At 41.5% G+C, this 18,869-nt stretch overlaps 2 protein-coding genes across 5 annotated transcripts in view; both read left to right on the plus strand.

Annotated features, from left to right (window-relative positions):
* The window catches only part of topbp1 (DNA topoisomerase II binding protein 1), a 976,277-nt gene extending 969,670 nt beyond the window's left edge, over window positions 1–6,607 (plus strand). For all 3 annotated transcript variants that reach the window (XM_010782636.1, XM_010782635.1, XM_010782634.1), the window contains 11 exons: window positions 1,011–1,169; window positions 1,735–1,831; window positions 1,949–2,144; window positions 2,268–2,497; window positions 3,463–3,605; window positions 3,714–3,801; window positions 4,269–4,432; window positions 4,987–5,115; window positions 5,215–5,304; window positions 5,436–5,597; window positions 6,385–6,607. In XM_010782636.1, the coding sequence (XP_010780938.1) occupies window positions 1,011–1,169; window positions 1,735–1,831; window positions 1,949–2,144; window positions 2,268–2,497; window positions 3,463–3,605; window positions 3,714–3,801; window positions 4,269–4,432; window positions 4,987–5,115; window positions 5,215–5,304; window positions 5,436–5,597; window positions 6,385–6,513 (1,587 nt within the window). In that variant the 3' untranslated portion in view covers window positions 6,514–6,607. The remainder of the gene's footprint in view (window positions 1–1,010; window positions 1,170–1,734; window positions 1,832–1,948; window positions 2,145–2,267; window positions 2,498–3,462; window positions 3,606–3,713; window positions 3,802–4,268; window positions 4,433–4,986; window positions 5,116–5,214; window positions 5,305–5,435; window positions 5,598–6,384) is intronic.
* A 903-nt stretch (window positions 6,608–7,510) lies between these two features.
* Window positions 7,511–18,869, plus strand: part of tmem108 (transmembrane protein 108) — a 75,851-nt gene continuing 64,492 nt past the window's right edge. Inside the window, exons 1-3 of one of the 2 annotated variants that reach the window (XM_010782645.1) lie at window positions 7,511–7,666; window positions 8,074–8,135; window positions 8,217–8,311. The gene's annotated coding sequence lies outside the window, so the exon portion shown is untranslated. Of the gene's footprint in view, window positions 7,667–8,073; window positions 8,136–8,216; window positions 8,312–8,360; window positions 8,860–18,869 lie in introns of those variants that run through there. The other variant, XM_010782644.1, reaches the window with a different exon arrangement.

Raw genomic sequence — 18,869 nt, forward strand, 5'->3', positions numbered from 1 at the left:
GGCTGTTGTTGGGGCTGCATAAACGTTTTTTATTTTTGTTTTGTTGGCAGACCATGCAGGCCTCAGGGAGTTAAACTTGGGCCTGCGACCATAGTTTTACTGCGTTTTGTTTTGAAAATCCACAGCGGAGGTTTGTGTCGTACTACATGCGGTGTATTTTGCATATCTCTCAGTAGCCAATGATCTGTGAGTCTGTTGGCTCGGAAATAAACTCCGTAATAAATGTAGTCTACATTTCACAAGAGGTGTAAAAACTGAGCAGCATTTGAATGAAATGCTTATATAATCTGTAGTTGTATTTGTATTGTTGATTTCATGTGTGAACGAGGCGATATAGAGAAGGTTAAGCTGTCATTATTAGGCTGTAATTTGTTATATACTGTTGGAGTGGTAAGCAGGCCTCCTATTGGTTTTGGATATTTGTGGGGTCAGGTGGTCCGTGAGTGTTTTTTTTATTGGTTAAGTGGTCCTTGGTATGAACAAGTTTGAGAAACACTGATCTAGAGGGTGCTCTCAGTAGGCACTTGGAAAAAGGCAGAGAACACCTTAAACAGTCAGATCACGCAAAAATATACAGACAGGCATTTCATATCATGGTCTTCAATTCACTAAGCTGCAATACATTTAAAAAAAAAGAAGAGATAAGCCAGTTCTTTAAAACTAAGGAAAGGATTATGGAAAACGATTGAAGTCGAGTCCTCAGGTCTTGTACTCTCAAGAAGATGCATAAACTGATTTCAAGATACACTTAATTTAATTTAGGATGTTATTTCCATGGTTGTAGGCGATGCTTTGTACGTTACCATTTCAATTCACTAAGCACATTTCACCAGGGGCCAATAATTATCATCCCATAAACAAAAGCAGAATACTTAATCAAAAACAGCTTTGATGTGATCATTTTGCAAACAGATCGCAGTTGAGGCTATGTTTCCCCTCGCTAATTCATTTCATTAATTATTGTTGCTGCTTTGATAAACTTCTGTTTTCTGATTGGTCCTCCTGTGCAGTGTGCTGAGGAGCAGAGGCATGTCGCAGAGTCTCTGTATCCGTTCACCTACAACCCCAAGATGAGCCTGACCCTCAGCCAGGTGCCCAACAACTCTCAGAGGTCTCCACCTTTCACAAGACCACAACTCCAAGACATCACTGAGGCCAAAGACAACAAGGTGGGTTTAAATGTGTCAATTCAAGTCTGGGGCCTTAAATATAGTTTTTTTATGTTTTATTTGTATTTAAAAAAATTATTCACGAAGCAAACATAACAAAATAAACACATTTAGATACATAAATTAACTACATAACAGTTAGCAAATCCGGAATGAAATAATAATATAATACAAATAGAAGGATGGATATAATATTAATACTCGGGTACAGATTCATTGTCAATTCTTACCTCATGGTCCTTATGCATCTTCATTATAGTGTTCTATACTTAACCCATTTCCCCATCTTTCCTCAAAGAAATGCATTTGGTTTCAAATTCTAGTTGTCCATAGATTTCATTCACTAGGTTCTTCCATTGTGAGTTGATTCAGTTATTATCTTTTAGCCAATTCCTTGTCATTTGTTTAATGATCGCTAAATATTGTTTTAAGGTTCAGGAATGGTTACTGGTTACTAATCGATATTTTATCTTTTAGTGTAATCTAATGAAGAAGTGCAGAGGTGAAATTACTCTGCCCGTTTAATTACCTTTTTTTTTTTTTATTATTATGAAATGACCCTCAGAGTGAACACATTGCCCCAGAAGAGACCACACCATTACGCCGCGTAAGTGATGGAAGCGTAAATCAAGACGAGATGAATGATACTACAGAAAGAACTGGTGGGTGTTCTTATTCAGCTTTATTCTCACAAAGCTTCTTGCACATTTTGATGGAACCAACCTTTTGTTTTCCATTGACATGATGATTCCTGTGGGTGATTATCATCTTGTGTCCAGATATTTCAGAGACTCTAGAAATGAGGGTGAACCTTCAAAAGCAGCTCCAGGAGATCATGTCGGCCACCAAGCTGACGGCAGGGAGGCGGACATCAGTCAGACTCAGCAGGGTGGGATCAGGAGGGTCCGACTCGGGCCCCCAGACTCCTGATCGGTTTGGACGCTGCGGGAGCCGACGTACCCTGGAAGCTCTGAGGTAAGAAGGGGTTCAAACGTCAGCAATTTATAACATCATTAACAGCTGTTGTTGTTGTGCTATAAAATCCATTCACACACTTCCTCGTCCAAATGAATACACCTCACTTTGTCCTGTTTTCAGGGTCTCCAGAGAAGCAGCTATGGACATCAACACGGAGCCGTCTCAGAGTGAACAGATCGTTTGGGATGACCCTACAGCACGGGAGGAGAGGGCCAAGCTGGCGGATAATTTGCAGTGGCCTGGGAGTCCCTCCCAATACTCTGAGCCTCTCGCACCTCCCCCTCCTCCCCCTGCAGAACACGTCTCTGTGCTCAGGGACTCCATGACGGACTCTGAGCTGGTGGAGATGGGTAAGCGATCAAAAGCCTCTTACATCAAGTATTTTTTCAAAGTTTAAACCTAGTTAGAAACGTGTGCCGTCTACTGTAAGTGGACATTTACACTGTGAATTGAGATCACTTGCAGTTACAGGTACCAGGTGTAATTGTAACATTGATAACTAAACCAAATGACAGGTAATGTTGCGTGACGCCTGCTTACATACGACCAGTTTGGATCCAGAAGTAGCAGAATGGAAATGAAATAGGAAATATGTTTGACGTGACACCTTATCATAATGCTTTTTTAGAATGTTGTGCTTTAATGTCAAAATCATGCGGCTTGGTTAATGTTCTATTTTAATGTATGCTGTATATACAGTATGTATGTATGTATGTATGTATGTATGTATGTATGTATGTATGTATGTATGTATATATATATAAACAAAGGATTAGCAGTAAAGTTAAACATTATTTGGCTTCCTACATTTAGTTTTTTAAATGTATGTTACAGCTTGTGATGCTACAGAGACCTGTTCTACATGTGTTATTACTTTTGATTGGATATGCTATGAATGTTGTATAGCAACGTATTAACATCTTACATGTAAGGGCTGTTAACAAGGAGATTTAACAAAAGCTAGTGCAACCGACTCCTGTAGAGAATGATCTTGTTACTAAAGATATATTGGTTTGAACTCCCTATCCATCAGAGATTCTTCCTCCCTCACAGCATTCAAAACATCACTCAAAACCCACCTGTTCAACACTGCATTCAACCACTGACCACCCCCCCCCATTTTCTGTTTTGTTTATCTCTTTTTGTACTTTTCTTTGTTTTGTTGTTTTTGTGTGTTTTTTTTATTCTCTGTCAAAGCGTCTTTGAGTTTCTAGAAAAGCGCTATACAAGTCTCATGTATTATTATTATTATTATTATTATTATTATTATTATTTGACTGCATCTAAAGATAGAAATCATTGTATCCTCTCCCAGCTGCTTGTGATGTCATCGACCAGCACATGGGCCAGAGAGTCACCACACCTCCATTAGAGGAACCAGAAATGGACATCCTCACTCCTAAAGCCCCCAGCATCGCCTTCCCTCTCGCCAACCCTCCAGTAGCGCCAGAGCCACAGGTGAAGATCCATATTTACATATCAACAAGAAGTGGAAGTATCTCTATGACTGTATTATTGTTGCTTTCAAACAAGCTGCTGGTGTTGAAAGGTCCTTTGCTCTCTCAGGAGGAAGAGAAGCAGCCACCCAGATTCCAGCTTTCCTCCCTCAGCCCTCAGGAGCGCATCGACTACAGTCACCTCATAGAGGAGCTTGGTAAGTCCTCCACCTAATTAGAGCTCTGACAGTGTTTCATCACACATCACAGCCCTGAAGTCAGAGGAGATCATCCCTGATGAATAAAAAGCAGGATCTGCCTGCAGGCCATGGGAGTTTTTCCTCCTGCTGATGTTTCCTGCTGTGAGATCAGATCTCTCAAATAAACCATTGCCTCATAAATGTAGGTTTTACTGAAACAGTGTTTTCAACCAAAATGCTCAATAACAAAGAGAAACGTTACATATAAAGGGACACATTGATTGCATAAAACAGTAGAACGTGTTGGATTCTACCTTTTTAAAAAGGAAAAGGGATATGTTTGACTCACAACAGCTTACAATGACTCAGCAGTTTGGATGAATGTCTGACTCGGCACTTTGACATACAGCTATTTATACATTTATAATACATACAGTTTGTCTTATCTTAGATGCTTTCTCACATTGCTCTGTCTGGTCTTGTAGGCGGTGTAGTCCTGGACAAGCAGGCCTTCGACCCCAGCTGCTCACACATCATCGTAGGGACTCCTCTGAGGAATGAGAAGTACCTGGCAGCGATGGCGGCGGGCAAATGGATCCTGCACCGCTCGTACCTGGAGGCCTGCCGCTCCGTTGATCGCTTCATCCAGGTCAGGATCTGAAGATTTCTGTATCAGTGCCTCTAGCAGACAACTATTAACATATTTGTAGTGGTTTTATTCACATTGCAATTACAGTATTGTTGTGGTTGGGTTAATGTGTAACATGTCAGCCTGTCTGTCCTATAAACTGACCACAAGTGTTTTCATTTATGTTCATCCAAAAACAAAGCTTTTGAGGGAAAATTGTCTGTGATCTTATCTTGAAATTGGTATCAACATTGAGAATACAATGGTCTGAAATAGGTACATTAAGTTTTCTAACATGACCTAGTGTTTAATATATATATATTTAAAAAAAGTAGACTTTGAAGTAATGAGGAGCTCTGCAGTCCAATCACCTCTCCTATTTAACAAGTCTTTTATTAGCCAGCTCCAATTCTAGCATATAAGAGATTCAAACTGTATCTATTAACATTCCTATTTTCCTGAAACTGGGACATGCTCTTTTTCCATTAGCTGCACAACCACATTTTTCTTCATTTCAATTATTACTACAGTGTATAATCCTAAATATTTGACATTTCTATATGTGTGTGTTGCAGGAGGATGAGTATGAGTGGGGCAGCAGCTCCATCCTGGATGCGTTGCCCTCCATCACCTCGCAGCAGAGGAGGCTGGCGTTTGCTGCCATGCGCTGGAGAGAAACCCTGCAAGGGCGCTCAGAGCAGGAGGTACTCACACAGAAAGCTAACAAAACAGTCCTGCCGACATAAATAATGTATCATCTACTACTCGAGTGGTAAAATATACTATGTGTTCTTTTACTTCAGGGAGCCTTCAGTGGATGGACGGTCATGCTGAACATCGATCAGAGCAGGGAATCAGGCTTCAGGCGGTTACTGCAGTCTGGCAGGGCAAAGGTGGCTGTCTCTAAAAAGAAAATAGACTTTGACAGTATCTTGTGAACTGTGGCCCTTTTTCAGAGAATCTTTGTCTAGCCAAAAGGTATGCATAGTAAAGACCCTCGTACTCGTGTAATTCCTCTCCCCAGGTCCTGCCGAGTCCCTCCCCGTCCCTGTACAAGGAGACCACCCACCTGTTCGCAGACTTCAGTCGGCTGAAGCCCGGAGACTTCCGAGTGGACGTGTCAGAGGCTACCTCGCAGGGGGTCACATGCCTAAAGCCCGAGTACATCGCAGACTACCTCATGCAGGTGAGTGGAGCTTTTGAAGCGGAGTATTTCTAGGTTTGCCTCCCTTTATCGTAATATTTATGTATATGTAACAAACTTAAGTAGTCAGAATCAGAATACCTTTATTCGTCCCACGGAGGGGACATTTGCATTTGTTACAGCAAGAAAAGAGCCAAATACAGCTTTATATGAACTAAGAAGCATGCATAAGAAAATATTAAAGATAAACACATTTCAAAAATAATTACACAATTTACAAAATACACATCCTGTGAGAGTGTGAAGATCAGCCAGGTATATATTTCAGTTATTAACAGCATATATATATTGTACATCATTTGTATTTCGTGGGACGGGAGGCGTGTGGCGCAGTGGTTAGAGCCTTGTTGTTGGGATAAGGGGAGCACAGGTTCAAACCCCACTGCAGTCAGCATGTCGTTGTGTCCCTGGGACACTTCACCCTGAATAGCTCCTGTGGGGATGGCCCACAGGAGCTATTAGGAGTATGTAAGTCGCTTTGGATAAAAGCGTCTAACAAGTGACATGTAATGACATTTCACAACAGGGGGTGTTATAGCATAGTCTGTGTTGTTGTGTGTGTGGGGGTCTACCAGGGGCCGTGGTGGTTATATTAGCTTTGTAAGTATTGACCCCAAGTTAGTTTTATTCATCTATTGAAAGCAGTAAAAAAAATGGAACAGATTTAATTGAAATTCCTCTTTTTTAAGTTTGACAGGTATGCGTGTGAATGACATCTGTCAAGACCAGATTCAATGTTAAAGGTTTGTTTTATGCACCTATGACACAGGAACCCACCCCGCCCATCGAGCTGTACTTCCTGACAGAAGCTTCCACTGAAGAAACTCCAGGCACTCCGTCACGTAAACGCAAAGCAGCAGCCGACAACGCCAAGCTGAAAAAAACACGTCTGAACTAAAATGTCACCACTAAATATTATCTTTAAAGATTCCCATATCTATGATTGTAAATAAGATTTTTTAATATCAAAAATAAAAATAAATGTAGCATTTGTTTCGCCTCTCTGGAATCTTGAATCAAGTGCTTTGCAGTTTTTGTAGTGCACTGTGAGACTGTGGCCGTGATTGATGACTCAATAATGGTCTGTAGAAAATGTTGAGTCATGTTTTGTAATTGGGTGCAATGATAGTCTGTGGCCTGTGGAGGGCAGTAAATATTCACTGCAGTACTCTGGTCTCTTACAAGCGATTTTAAAAGCGATGGAATGAGAAGGCAAGTTTGTAAATACAAATACATTGTTTTTTTAACAATCAAACCTACTTTTTGCATCTAAATAGACAATGTTATACCAATCGACAACATCCAACAGTGTCTATCCTTCTCTTCACTTAGTAGCAAGAAGTTAATTAGGCCTCCCTTGGCTGATAAAAGCAATTCTAACACTAATAATTAAACAAATGGCTTTATTCTTCCCAACCCATGTGGTTATGTGGCCCCGGCTATCTGCTGTTGATCTCCCCCTGCAGTAAACACCAGATTTTGTTTACCCTGTGTTGATTTAGGTCTTTGGTGAAGCAAAGTGCTGTTTCATACGGGTGTCAGCTGAGGTTAGATGCCCTTGTTCCCTCCCATATGGACGGTAAGTGGTTTAACCTCATAATAGATGCAGCAGCTGACTACAGACTCATTGTTGAACTGCTGTTTGAGGTAATGAATGGGATTAAAGGAGCAAGAGCTGGACTGACAGAGGAACATGACTCAAGCTGATGGCTCCGAGGGCTTCCAAAAAAGGAAGGGGCAGCTTAAGGTCACTTATAAAGGTTAACACGGAAAGAACATGCAGAGGTCCACTTTTCACCACCATCAGTACTGTCAGGTATTCAGTTAGAGCAGTGGTGTCCTAACCTTTTAGCCTCATGCACAATGTTTGCTCGGGGTACATGGTCACATGACTCATTTGGCATCTATTTGTGATGTGCCCCATTGTTGGTTTTCACATTACCCCATTTGTCTTCTTGTGACCCCTTCAATAGGTTCCTCTCCTGAGTTTGAGATCCACTGGGCTGTATCACTAAACTAAACTGATCAACAATCTTATGTAATGGTCTAATGTGAGTCAATTTTAGTATTACTCAAAACAAACAGTTTAGAAATTGTAATTGTCAGATTGAAAATAAAGATTAAACCCAACTCATGAAAACAACAAACCATTGTAGCACACAGGACACATTATCTGAATTATGATGATTAATGCAATTATTGTATTGTTTCTCCTACTCTAATCAGTCCAGCTCATGACTCAGAGGATGTGTCGAGCAGAGAGGAACAATCTATGATCTGATGAAATTATCTTTATTCCAGTACTTTTTTAGTATTGTGTTGTTGTTTTTTTAGATTCAACCCAAACTGTATTAAAGATAATCTTTTATTTTTTTTAATACAAAGAGAAGCTGTAGAAGGAGTTTTACTAAGTCAGTGACCTAAAGGGTTACTAATGAATCAATTAACTATTTCACAGAATTGTGGTGTCCCGCAGCTTGAATGTGATCCTACTGGATCTGCAGCCCTGAGAGCAGCTAGGTTTGTAAATATCAAATAGAACAATATTTATTATTACAGTTAGACATTCAGTCAGTGCATCTGATCTGTGTTCGTCAACAGGTGTCCACAGGGCTAATCTCCCACTTTACTGACTGGCAGGTGGCCAAGAGTTGCATTGACGCTTCACTTCGTCACATGGCCTCCTCTCCTGTCAGGTAACTTTAGGGTTTTTGTATCGGGACAGTTTGATTCCATTACTGGGAGAGCACTACTCTGAGCAGGGAGGGAAACTCTGCAGCAGTCCTCATTAAAATTCCCTGTCCGTACACACGAAACCCTCCTTTGGTGGGTGGCACCGCCAGCGTCCTGCGCGCCTCTTTAATTGCGCACCACGCATTTACCCAGCGATCATCAGCAGTGGCCGCGCGGATCACGCTGCCTACAGGCGGAGAGTTTGCTCCATGTCCCGTTATTTACGACGTCAAGGCTGACGGAGGAAAAAGTGGGCGAAGAGTCCCGGAGGTCCGGCAAAGGGTGGCGCCCTACGCATCTGATCCAGCGAGTGGACACGCTGTGCGGCGACACGGTCCCTCCTGCAGTCACTTGGCTTCTTGTTGCGGCTCATGATTGTGACATTTCTCGTTGGGGGCAACTGGCAACATGTGCGCCCGGATGGTGTGAAGTGTGACACAACGGCTTTGGGGCTTCATTTCTCTCGGATACGCCAAGTACCCGACGTTACGGCGCACCTTATGTATAATAGGTAAGTACATCAGTTTATTTCCCTGTGTTCAGACAGCTCACCCTCTATGTGTCCTACCTGTACTGTGTTTTACTGACGGCTCTTGCAATAGGCTCCCTCTGCGTATTGATTGTGTTAAGCATCTGATTTGTTGAAATCCTGGATGAATGTTTCCAGGCAGTTATGAGCGGCAGAGTCTGTCAGACATGAGCAGCAAATCACTTTCAGTGCTGCATCCAACTGTCACTGCAACATATCCCAATGTATGGTTTCCCATTGGTTTAAAGAAGCATTTAATGTATTGCATGATATAGAAGTTGACCTGATGCTGGTCAGTTCTCTGGAAGCTGTCTTGGTTATCCCATGTCTACTTGGAAAAACATTGGATTAACTCCAATGTTTGTTTGGCAGATTAACGTTTTGTGTGGGATTCAAATCGTCTCTAGCAATCCTTAAAACAGAAGTATCATGGTCAGTTAAGAAGATGTTCTCTGAAGTGTTTCCTTAAGACTTTGAGTGGCTCTTGGAAAGATTTATGATAAAGATGCCTTGCAGTGGCTGGCTGTTGTCCAAGTTTATTTGCAGCAGTAGTAAGCTAGTTTACTTCTAAAAACAAGTTTTGGGAGAGCCATCAATCTTGCACCTTGATGAGCTCGGCCCTGAGTGCCCTTCAAGTGGTTTATTTCTCAGGCAACATGGCAGCAACAATGCAGATAATAGGAGAAACTCTCTTAAAACATAAGACCACCACAAACAAGCGGGCAACCCCAAATACCCCATTCGAGTGTGAAGCTCCAGCTTTGTTTTCAAGCACAGTGGGATGTATAGGACATAGGGTAAAGTGTGTTCTAATTGAACCTGCCGGCCACTCTGTCCATTGTGCCAGGAATGTTTGGTTGCCGGTTGTCCACAGAAACCCCCCAGCCCTTTGTTCTGGGGGACAATCCTCCAGTGCCATGTGTGTGCATTGGTGGGGGGAGGGGGAGGGGTTTTCAGGGGTATTGACATCTGTAGCTGACAGCTTCCTCAGGGCAAGCTGACATGCTGTGATACCATGAATGGGTATTAGGGAACATACTGTATGAGCAAAGCACTTCACAGTGATGAGGATATATTTTTGTAAACAGTGGTTATATATATCTGGACAGATGTCAGTACTGCAAACTGTCGAAAATGTTTTGAATATACCCTTTATACAAATAGCCTGCAGTTGATAATAAAATGCTTTATAAAGAACATTAATTGGTTCCAAAACCTTTTTTGTTTTTAGCATCTTTTGACTCATAGAATTAGAATGGTTTGATATAGTTTGACATTAAGTCAAGTGTTTTTTAACAGTAAATATTGTCCCAAATCAAGTGTTTGAACATGTAATCCATTATTTGATTGTCAGAAAATGAATGACCAACTTTCTTTGAACTGATTTGTCTTTCAATCATTGTTCAAGCAACTAGGATTACAGTCATGGCAGGGGTTGTGAGGCTGAAGTTAATAATACTAACATTTGCTAATTAGCACACAAAATACGGCTGAGGCTAGTCTTGTGTTAGAGGGCAAGTTATGGGATCACCAAACGTGTAGGAATTCATCCACTGGGGAACATGAATGGCTTTACTAAATCTCACTATTGACAAGACATTTTCTTAAAATCACAAATATGAACCTAACGGTGGCACAAGATGAAGGAAGTCAGAAGATTAGAGGATGAATCCAAATTAGGATTCATCCTCTAGGGACCATGAATGTCTGTACAACATTTCATGAAATCCATGTAATACTTTCTGACATTATTCAGTCTCGACTAAAAGTGAGTCACATCCCTAGTATGAAACTCAAAAGATGTTCTGGATTCATCTTCTAAATTAGAAGCATTTGCATAAATGAATATATTCACGTTTTTTCATGTTGATTTGATCTGCTTCGTGAATATGTGATGAGTATGTTTCCAAATTAATTTACATTTCAGAGATTAAGTCATTTGTTTATTAACTCAAATATTTCCAGTTCTTATTGATGTACTGTGCTATGGAGGCCTAAGTGTGTGTTACTCATTTCAACACCTTCCCATTTGGGACGATATTTTCCGTCAACATTTGGAATAATTTTTTGGGGATCTTCCCAGCTGTTTTCTTATCGCCAATGGCAGGAAAAGCCTACATTTAACAATGGAAAACACCGGAAATTATCAGCTTTCACAAAGGGACAGACCTCCCTTTTACAAACGTATCAGGGAAGTTCCAGGAAAATGGAAAGTCTGGTTTCTGACTCTTGGTCCAAGATGGAATCTGTTAGGCAATTTGGCCATGGTAGTGAGAGTGGGTTTCATGCTTGTAAGTAAGCGTCCCTCATGACTGGTAGAGAATGGTACACCATGAGGTGGAATGTAGCCCCCATGGCCCCCTCCTGCTGCACATTATGTGCTCAGGATGGACTTTGCACCTTTTTCCGGCTTTAAAAAACAGCAAGTGGTCAAAACAGGATTTCACGAAGCAAAGGGAGGAAAAAGCCAGCCTGTGCCTGCGCCGTTTCTTTTCCTGTGTTTTCTTAATACCACGCAGTATTAACGAAGGCCCTCAGCTGCTTTTGAAATGACTTTCATTTAAGCTGAGAGTGGTGCTCGTATACAGGAACCACGGGGGGAGGTGCCACGATGAAAAGCAAGCGAAAGCCTCTCTTTTCATCTAGGAAGAAAAATAAATTCCCCCCCCTCAGACACTTATGATCGTATCAACTAAAGAGTGTTCCCATAGGACCATAGGGAGCCTGGGTTGGTCATGCTTCTTTCAAAGTCTTAACACTTGAAAGCCGTTATACTGTATACAGTGGCTTTTAAAGCTGGCTCTGTTTGCCCATTGGGGGTATCAGTTAATAAAAGGATCTACTGTGTGGGGCCTGAGGTAAACAAAAGACTTGAGTAGCAGCAATCACACCTGCCCTGACCGAGCAAAATAAAAGCAGTTCGCTGGTGATGTATGACTTACCATTATGATGATAAAGGGGGCGATGGGCACGCAGAGATAAGAGTATGGCGACCATCGGAGCATGAGGTGTTTACAAGGGGAATTCCTCACATTCCTGAGCTGCAACCATGCCACTCCAATCTGCAACTCCACCCACTGATGGTCACCCTCTGTGCCAAGAGGGACCCAAGGGGCGGAAAGACCCAACAAGTTCCTCCTCAGGAAATAGACGCTGCTAATGTGTTATGTAAGCCGATTTTTCAGTGTTTCTTTGATCAAGAGAAAAAAAAATCAAAATCATTTGATCGAGCTAATACAATAGGCTGTTTAACATGTGCATCAGATCCACAGAGAGTTAACGTTTACAAAGCTTATTTTGTCTCCGAGTGGGAAAGAAGGGGATTGTTCCAAAATGTTCTACAGATTGTCATGGTGCCCAGATGATACAGGTGGCCATTTCACCTAGAGCCATCAACACCATGAGCTTCACGTTGGTAAGTGAAATTGATCAACCACGATCCGAAACATTTAGCCTATATGGTTTTCAATAGAGACATTTCTGTTTCCCACAGGATTAATTTTAACTTAAGTGATCACATGTGTTTTCATCTAGCACTATCATTGTTTAATTTGGCCAATACATAGTTTTATTACTAAATATCTGCAAAATTCCAACAGCCTCAACTGTACTTTTAACCAATAAGCAAAATGTTAGCATGCTTATAAACTGAGCTACGATAGTAAACATGGCATGCCTGCTCATGATCAGTATGTTAGTCTTGTCATTTTTAGCATGTAAGCATGCTGACGTTAGCATTTAGCCTAAAGCAACGCTGTGACTAAAAACTGCATCACGAAGCCGCAAGCATGGCAGTGGACTTCCCTCGCTTGAGTATGGACTATAATAAAGCTTTGTTCAGAAGTATTAGAAATATTTGACCGGCCTATGTCAACTTATAGGATGAACCCTCAGTGCTGTATAATAATTCCATGTAGATTTCTTAGTGTTTAAAGTGGTACATAGCTCACACACAAGATCATAAATGTATAGGGAAGCTAGAGGACATATTATATTCATTAAGTATTTTATCTCCTCAATCTGCAAAGTGATTTTTAGCTTTTTTCCCACATGTAAGACCTCAAAAACAACGCTTTTATTTCTCTGATCAGTTTAAAGAGTTTGTTTTTGTTGTTTACACCCAATAGCCATTTTAATCCAATTGTGTTGCCACACAACATTTTTAGAAAACAAAAAGTCCTAAACAAGGACAAAACATGTTTCATATTTTGTGTTATACGCGTTTTAACATCTACATGTGAAAAGAGACTCCTTTTGGCAAACTCAGGACACAGAGGGTTTGTGTTTTCAAATCAATCATCACATTTTTATTAATGCAGCGCAGATGACTGGGTCTAATAGGATTATGAAAAGGCTTGGTGGGAGGAGAGGAGGTACAGGGGGGTGACAGGTTAACCCCGCAAAACCAGCCTGGGGGTTGGAGTAGGAGGGGGGTCGGGTCATGTGATGGAGGAGGACAAAAGCAGGTGTCAACCCAATGATTAAGGGGTCTGAGGCTGGGCTCACCTATTGGGATTACTCAGAGCCTCTAATGGAGGACAGGTTGTGACCCCGGAAAGCATATCGGCAGCCTCTCACCCAGAAAAGTGCTACTCTATCAAGTTAAAAAAAGAGAGCGCTTCTAGTCTCTGGTTTCCTTGGCAACTTCTTCAATCTGGATATGTGTTCTTTTAGTGCTGAATTTCTCCTGAAGTCCTTTATGATTTGTGAATACTTGTTTATTCCACCTTTTGGATCAGCTTATTGTATTCGCAGTTGATTGTGAATACAAGATTTTGAGAAAACATTCAGTTAAAAATAAAACCTTGTCTGCTGTCCAGACTCTTCTGATGGCAGATTAAAGAGCCACCATATGCTGGGGACTGTGGAGAGACCCCTCCCCTTTGTAGAGTTTATTATTGCGCTCTACTGTATGTCACTGTCAGCAGCTAATTGTTCTGTAGGATTGAGGTCATCTTGTCTGAAATGTTGAATCATCTCTTCTTTACCCTGCAACCTAAATCAAAGCATTTCCATCCCCCAAATAATGTGCATTTGTCATCTTGCCAAGGCAGCATTTGATTTTGTGACTTATAGTAATTTTCACGCTGTTTGAGTCCAAGTTGAGGCAGTCTGAATGCCAGGAAAGGAAAACTGGAGCTCTTGAGAATATAAAACTCATTGTTTTCTGTCTGTGCTCTGCCCATGCCGCATATGGCTCATTTCATGGCTGCTGGAGAGCCTGATTGATAGGCTGAAGAGCAGCGGGGCTGATGTTCCTCATGTACAGCGCTTGGAAAGGTGAGAGCCAAGATCTCTTACAGGTCACATGAGGTAAATGGAAGTAGGAAGACGATTCGTCAGACTGCGATATGTAGAGTGCTCTTCATGGGAAGCATAGGAAAGGTGATCTTACTCCTCGGTTACATGTTGCTAGCATGTAAGCCAGAAAGGGGTTACTGATGTATTTCTTGTCAAAGGAGTCATGGGAGCTGACATTTCATTGTAATCATTGCTCAAACCACCCCTGGGAGAACTCTTCAAATATGAAACTATCAGCGCTTGTCACCCCTAATTAGAGACATTTATATGGTATTGCTTCTATTCTCCTCCTCTGTCTCTTTCCAGTCTAAGAGTTTCGTGGCCCTGGGGGGGCATGGAAAGCTGTCTAGTAATCTGCGGCGGCATTAATACTGAATAATTTGGAGCGGGTTACGCATTTTAATAATGTGTAACCCGCTCCATATTAATTAATTTCCACACACAAAATTCCGAATTGACACAGTGGGATTTGGCCTGGTTTGTTTTTGTGTGAATTTGTTTGTGGTGGCACGGATGGCGGTTTGTGGAAGCTGAATTACCATGGAGACGGTGGCATTATCGTGTAGGGAGGTCGTTGATGCTGGAGCCAGTGCAGTATTGGCAACAGAAAGGAGCAACATGGCAACAACAAAATCTGAGTGGACAGCCACTGGGCAGACGTCTGGCTTTATGTCAAACAAGACACTTGGAAATATTTCCTCTTTGTAGTGTCCTTCACTGCTTTCCTTTGTTACCTCCACAGTCACTCTCACATGGTTCTGCCCCTGATCCACTAATCCACAACGTACATTTTCACACCCAGGTTATCCAATATGTATTGAGAATGGCACTGCTGTAAATGACATGCAGCGATAGCCCAATCAAGCTGCTGCTGAAGCTGCTGGAATGACTCCACCCTTCTCTCTCACTGAAGAGGAGAGGGTCCTTTAGGGAGAGGAGATGACTTGACGTTTTAGGTTTTTCAGAAGCTGCAAATAAATTGGACACACTGTTAGATGCGCAGGCTCTTTGTGCTGTAAAAACACTGCAGCTTGCTGTGGTATACGAGATGTCAAACATGATAGTTATGATTTTCCTCTGCCTTTCAACACTGTGATGAGAGTTTATGCATCTGCTGCTGGGGAATTCTATATATGATTGTGTTTATTTGCTTTCTTGGTGAGAGTTAGAGGAGCATTGTATTTTTGTTTCTCTATGTTATTCACTGATCTAGAGAAAGGAGGGATTTAGCCTAGCTTGGCATAAAGATTGGAGGCAGGGTGAAATGTCTAATTGATTGGACAGCTCGTCTTTTTTTAAGCTTTGGTTAGTTCATTACATAAACCAGCAGTTTTTAAAGCTTTATGATCATTATTATATGTCAACAGGTTCTACATCTGGCATTTAGTTTCATTTATTTTAATGAATAAGCATTTAATGTTCTATACTGTATGGAACACACAAGCACATTTTCAACTAACCTGGGACCATGAGTTGAAATCTGGATAATTAGCCTTTTAAAATTGAGCTTGCATGGTTTATTTCACTAAATATATACACAGTGGGAAAAACAACTACAGCACATTGGGCCCCAGGCAACAATAATGAATATTGTATTAATTTTATTATTTTGTATTCATGCAGACTTGGTTTTGATGGATTTCACCATTGGAAAGGAAAATGTAATCACATTTGATTTAATTGATTCAAACAAAAATAAACCAAATAAATGCCTTAACAAAGACAAAATACATCCAATGTTTTAGTTGAATGGTTTGCAAAATGGCAAGCTCCGATGTATAAGTGATTCGAGAAAATGAAATACAATCTGTGAAACCACTGGAATGCTTCCCTTAACAGTGACACACACATACCAATGCAAACAATTTGCTGTCTGCGGTACAGAAGTCATCAGTTGCAGAAACTGTCACAACAGCAACTCTTAAAATAATGTCAGTGAGGTTAGGCCCGCTCGTCTGCTTTCCCCTGGGCATTCACTCCATTCTTCACTCTTCCTCTAATAATAGATCCTGCTGCTCATCCCCAATGTATTGTCCCATTCCCAACATCACACAGAAGAGAAAGGCAGCAAAAATGATGGAGGGAGCGACACCTGCACACTCTCTCCCCGCCGGTTCTGTCTCCCTGCGGGGCCAAGCGTTTGACATTTAACTACGATAGCCGTAAACAGGCCACTGGAATGCCATTGACATTCATTTTGTCTGGTTTTTTTCACAAGGTTGGTTTTATGTCTTTCTAACTCCATGGAGGTTTCATATCCAGACTTCAGTGAGGAAGCTTGTCTCTCCATCCTAAAGCTAAATGCAAAGAAGGAGTTGGCAGCATGCAAGTTTAATCAATAGACATTTTAATCCAGTGCTGAAGTGATAAAAAGAATTTCCAAATGCCCAATATTTGCTAATACCAGCTACGTAAATGTAACTAGTTACGTATTTTCACACTGACACTTTTTGTTCGTTTTTTCTTCGCTTTTTCACCCATCTGTCCCAGTTAGTGAGACCGATACCGTTCTGATGAAATACAGTAATCATCCTCTTCATGTTGTTCATTATTTTTACCTGATTGATGTCTGAATATTTGGGCGTGTATCACGTGTGGTTTATCACTTAATTATAGACTGTGAAGCTTACCAAACAAATCACCCGCACGCTCTCCCCTCCCCTCCACCCCCACCCTACTATAGAATTGAACCACCACTTCATCCATAATATTAAACACTGCTGACTGTGTGTGAGAGTAGGCCTATGTGTGGTGTCACAGATCTCATCCACACCATGCTGAGCCTGGCTTGTTCCTCTGCTGTTTACCTATTCATTAATTCAACCGTGAGTGATGGCGCAGGCAAACCAAAGCTCTCCATCCTGTGGTAATTAAACGTCTGCTGTGAGACATTTTTTCGCCTGGAATGCATTTAAAAAACTGACACACACTCTGAGATGCTGCTGGTGAGCGTCCCAGGCTAACTTCAGTAATTAGCGTGCTGAGTGCATGCACTGATTGCTTCATTATTTCTCTGATCTGTGAGAGATCTTTGATGGATGTTCCATGTTTCTAAGTATTCCACGCTAGAGCTCCTTATGTGAGCATCTCACTCTTCAAACTTCAACACACCTATAGCGTTGGTGTTATTTAATATACACAGGTTTTAAAGTTTGTCTATCCTGATCCTCTTGCATCAGACTTGCTCAATGTAACACCAAAGCTCAACGCAATTAACCCCCATTGAGCAGTTACTCAACATGAATCCTCTTATATTCCTCTTGTATGCTCCCGTTCAGCCGTGTTAGAGTTGTGAAAGAGAGGTTGCTAAATGTAGCCACATCACAGGAAGATTTCAAAACTGATTCAGAATAATTGGTTTGTTTTGTTCACGGCTGTTCAGCCCGGCGCTGCAGCAGGAGGACAGCAATTATCAACTACGTGTCCCAGTTTCACAGACAAGGATTATTTTTCGACAAGATGTTGACTGCTGTTCCTCATTGAAGGTTTCAGTCATTGGCAACGACTGATGATTAATCAATATCTTTTGAACTACGATTGTTTTTCAAGGTGGTAGAAAAGTAAACATGAAGCACAGTCCTTTGATATTAATCAATAATTTTTTATTTCGGATCATTTTTTACCACACACTATCAGCATAGCTTGTACGTATAGAATGCTAACCCACTGCTAGGTAGAGTGTTAGGATAGCAAAACGCAGGCATTATACCTGCTTAATAGCAAGTTAGCACTGTCACTGGCAAATTGTACCCAGCCACACTTAGGGCAGTTGAAGCGGTGCAGTAAGCTAACAATTCAAACTCTTTCAAAGCCATGCTAATAATAAGCTAAGCTAATACTGTGCAAAAAAATCAAGTCTTTCTGTCTTAGTCTTGTGTATACTTCAAAGACGTTGCAACTCTTCCTTCACAAGTATTGCTATTTAGCTTCAAAACTTGTCATTCTAGCTTATAAAAACACAAGATTGTTCATATTTTCCCTATACTAGTATCTCCTATTTGCGGCTTTTCGGATAACAATAATGCTTCCCCAGGGTGCTGTATGCATCAATATATTAATCCAAGTCATTTATCACAACTCTTCCCCACCTCCACTGTAACGAGACTCCCACTTGACAGGTCTCAGTGGGGTCTCACTTTAAAATGTCAACCCTGTCGGGTCCCCACGCCACCATATCTCCCGTCATCTCCAGGTAAACATCAGTCCAGAGCCAGAGGGGTTAGCGGTCATTACACTGCTCCCTTTCCATCAAGTTCTACACTTTCAGCTCAAACCAAATACCATTTCTTTAATCATTGCACTCTCCTGTGGTGGCTGTAGAAGAAAGGTCATGACTGTCCGAACGGAAGACTCCAGGCTCCATCACTCTAAATCTGAGCCACCTCCGGAGTCTGCCAATCACACACTTGCATGCATTGTTGTGTGTTACACCACATGCATTTTAGTTGTGTAATTGGCTTATTAGGCTCTTTCTCTTTTTGGTAGATGAGCTACTGGACAGCTCATCCATGAGTAAATTCTCCAGTTTCAGGACAATTTTCCTTGTCGTGTTGTTATAGGGTGCTTCTGCCTCATCCGGCGTAATTGATGGGATGTGCGTGTGTGTCCGCATACAGCACGCCAGACGCACTCTCAGGACTTGCTGCACTTGGAGTTAATCCGTCTCACTAATAGTGGGGGGTGGAAAAGAG

The sequence above is a fragment of the Notothenia coriiceps genome, unplaced genomic scaffold, assembly GCF_000735185.1.
Source record: "Notothenia coriiceps isolate Sejong01 unplaced genomic scaffold, NC01 NC01_scaffold00024667, whole genome shotgun sequence".
NCBI lineage: Eukaryota > Metazoa > Chordata > Actinopteri > Perciformes > Nototheniidae > Notothenia > Notothenia coriiceps.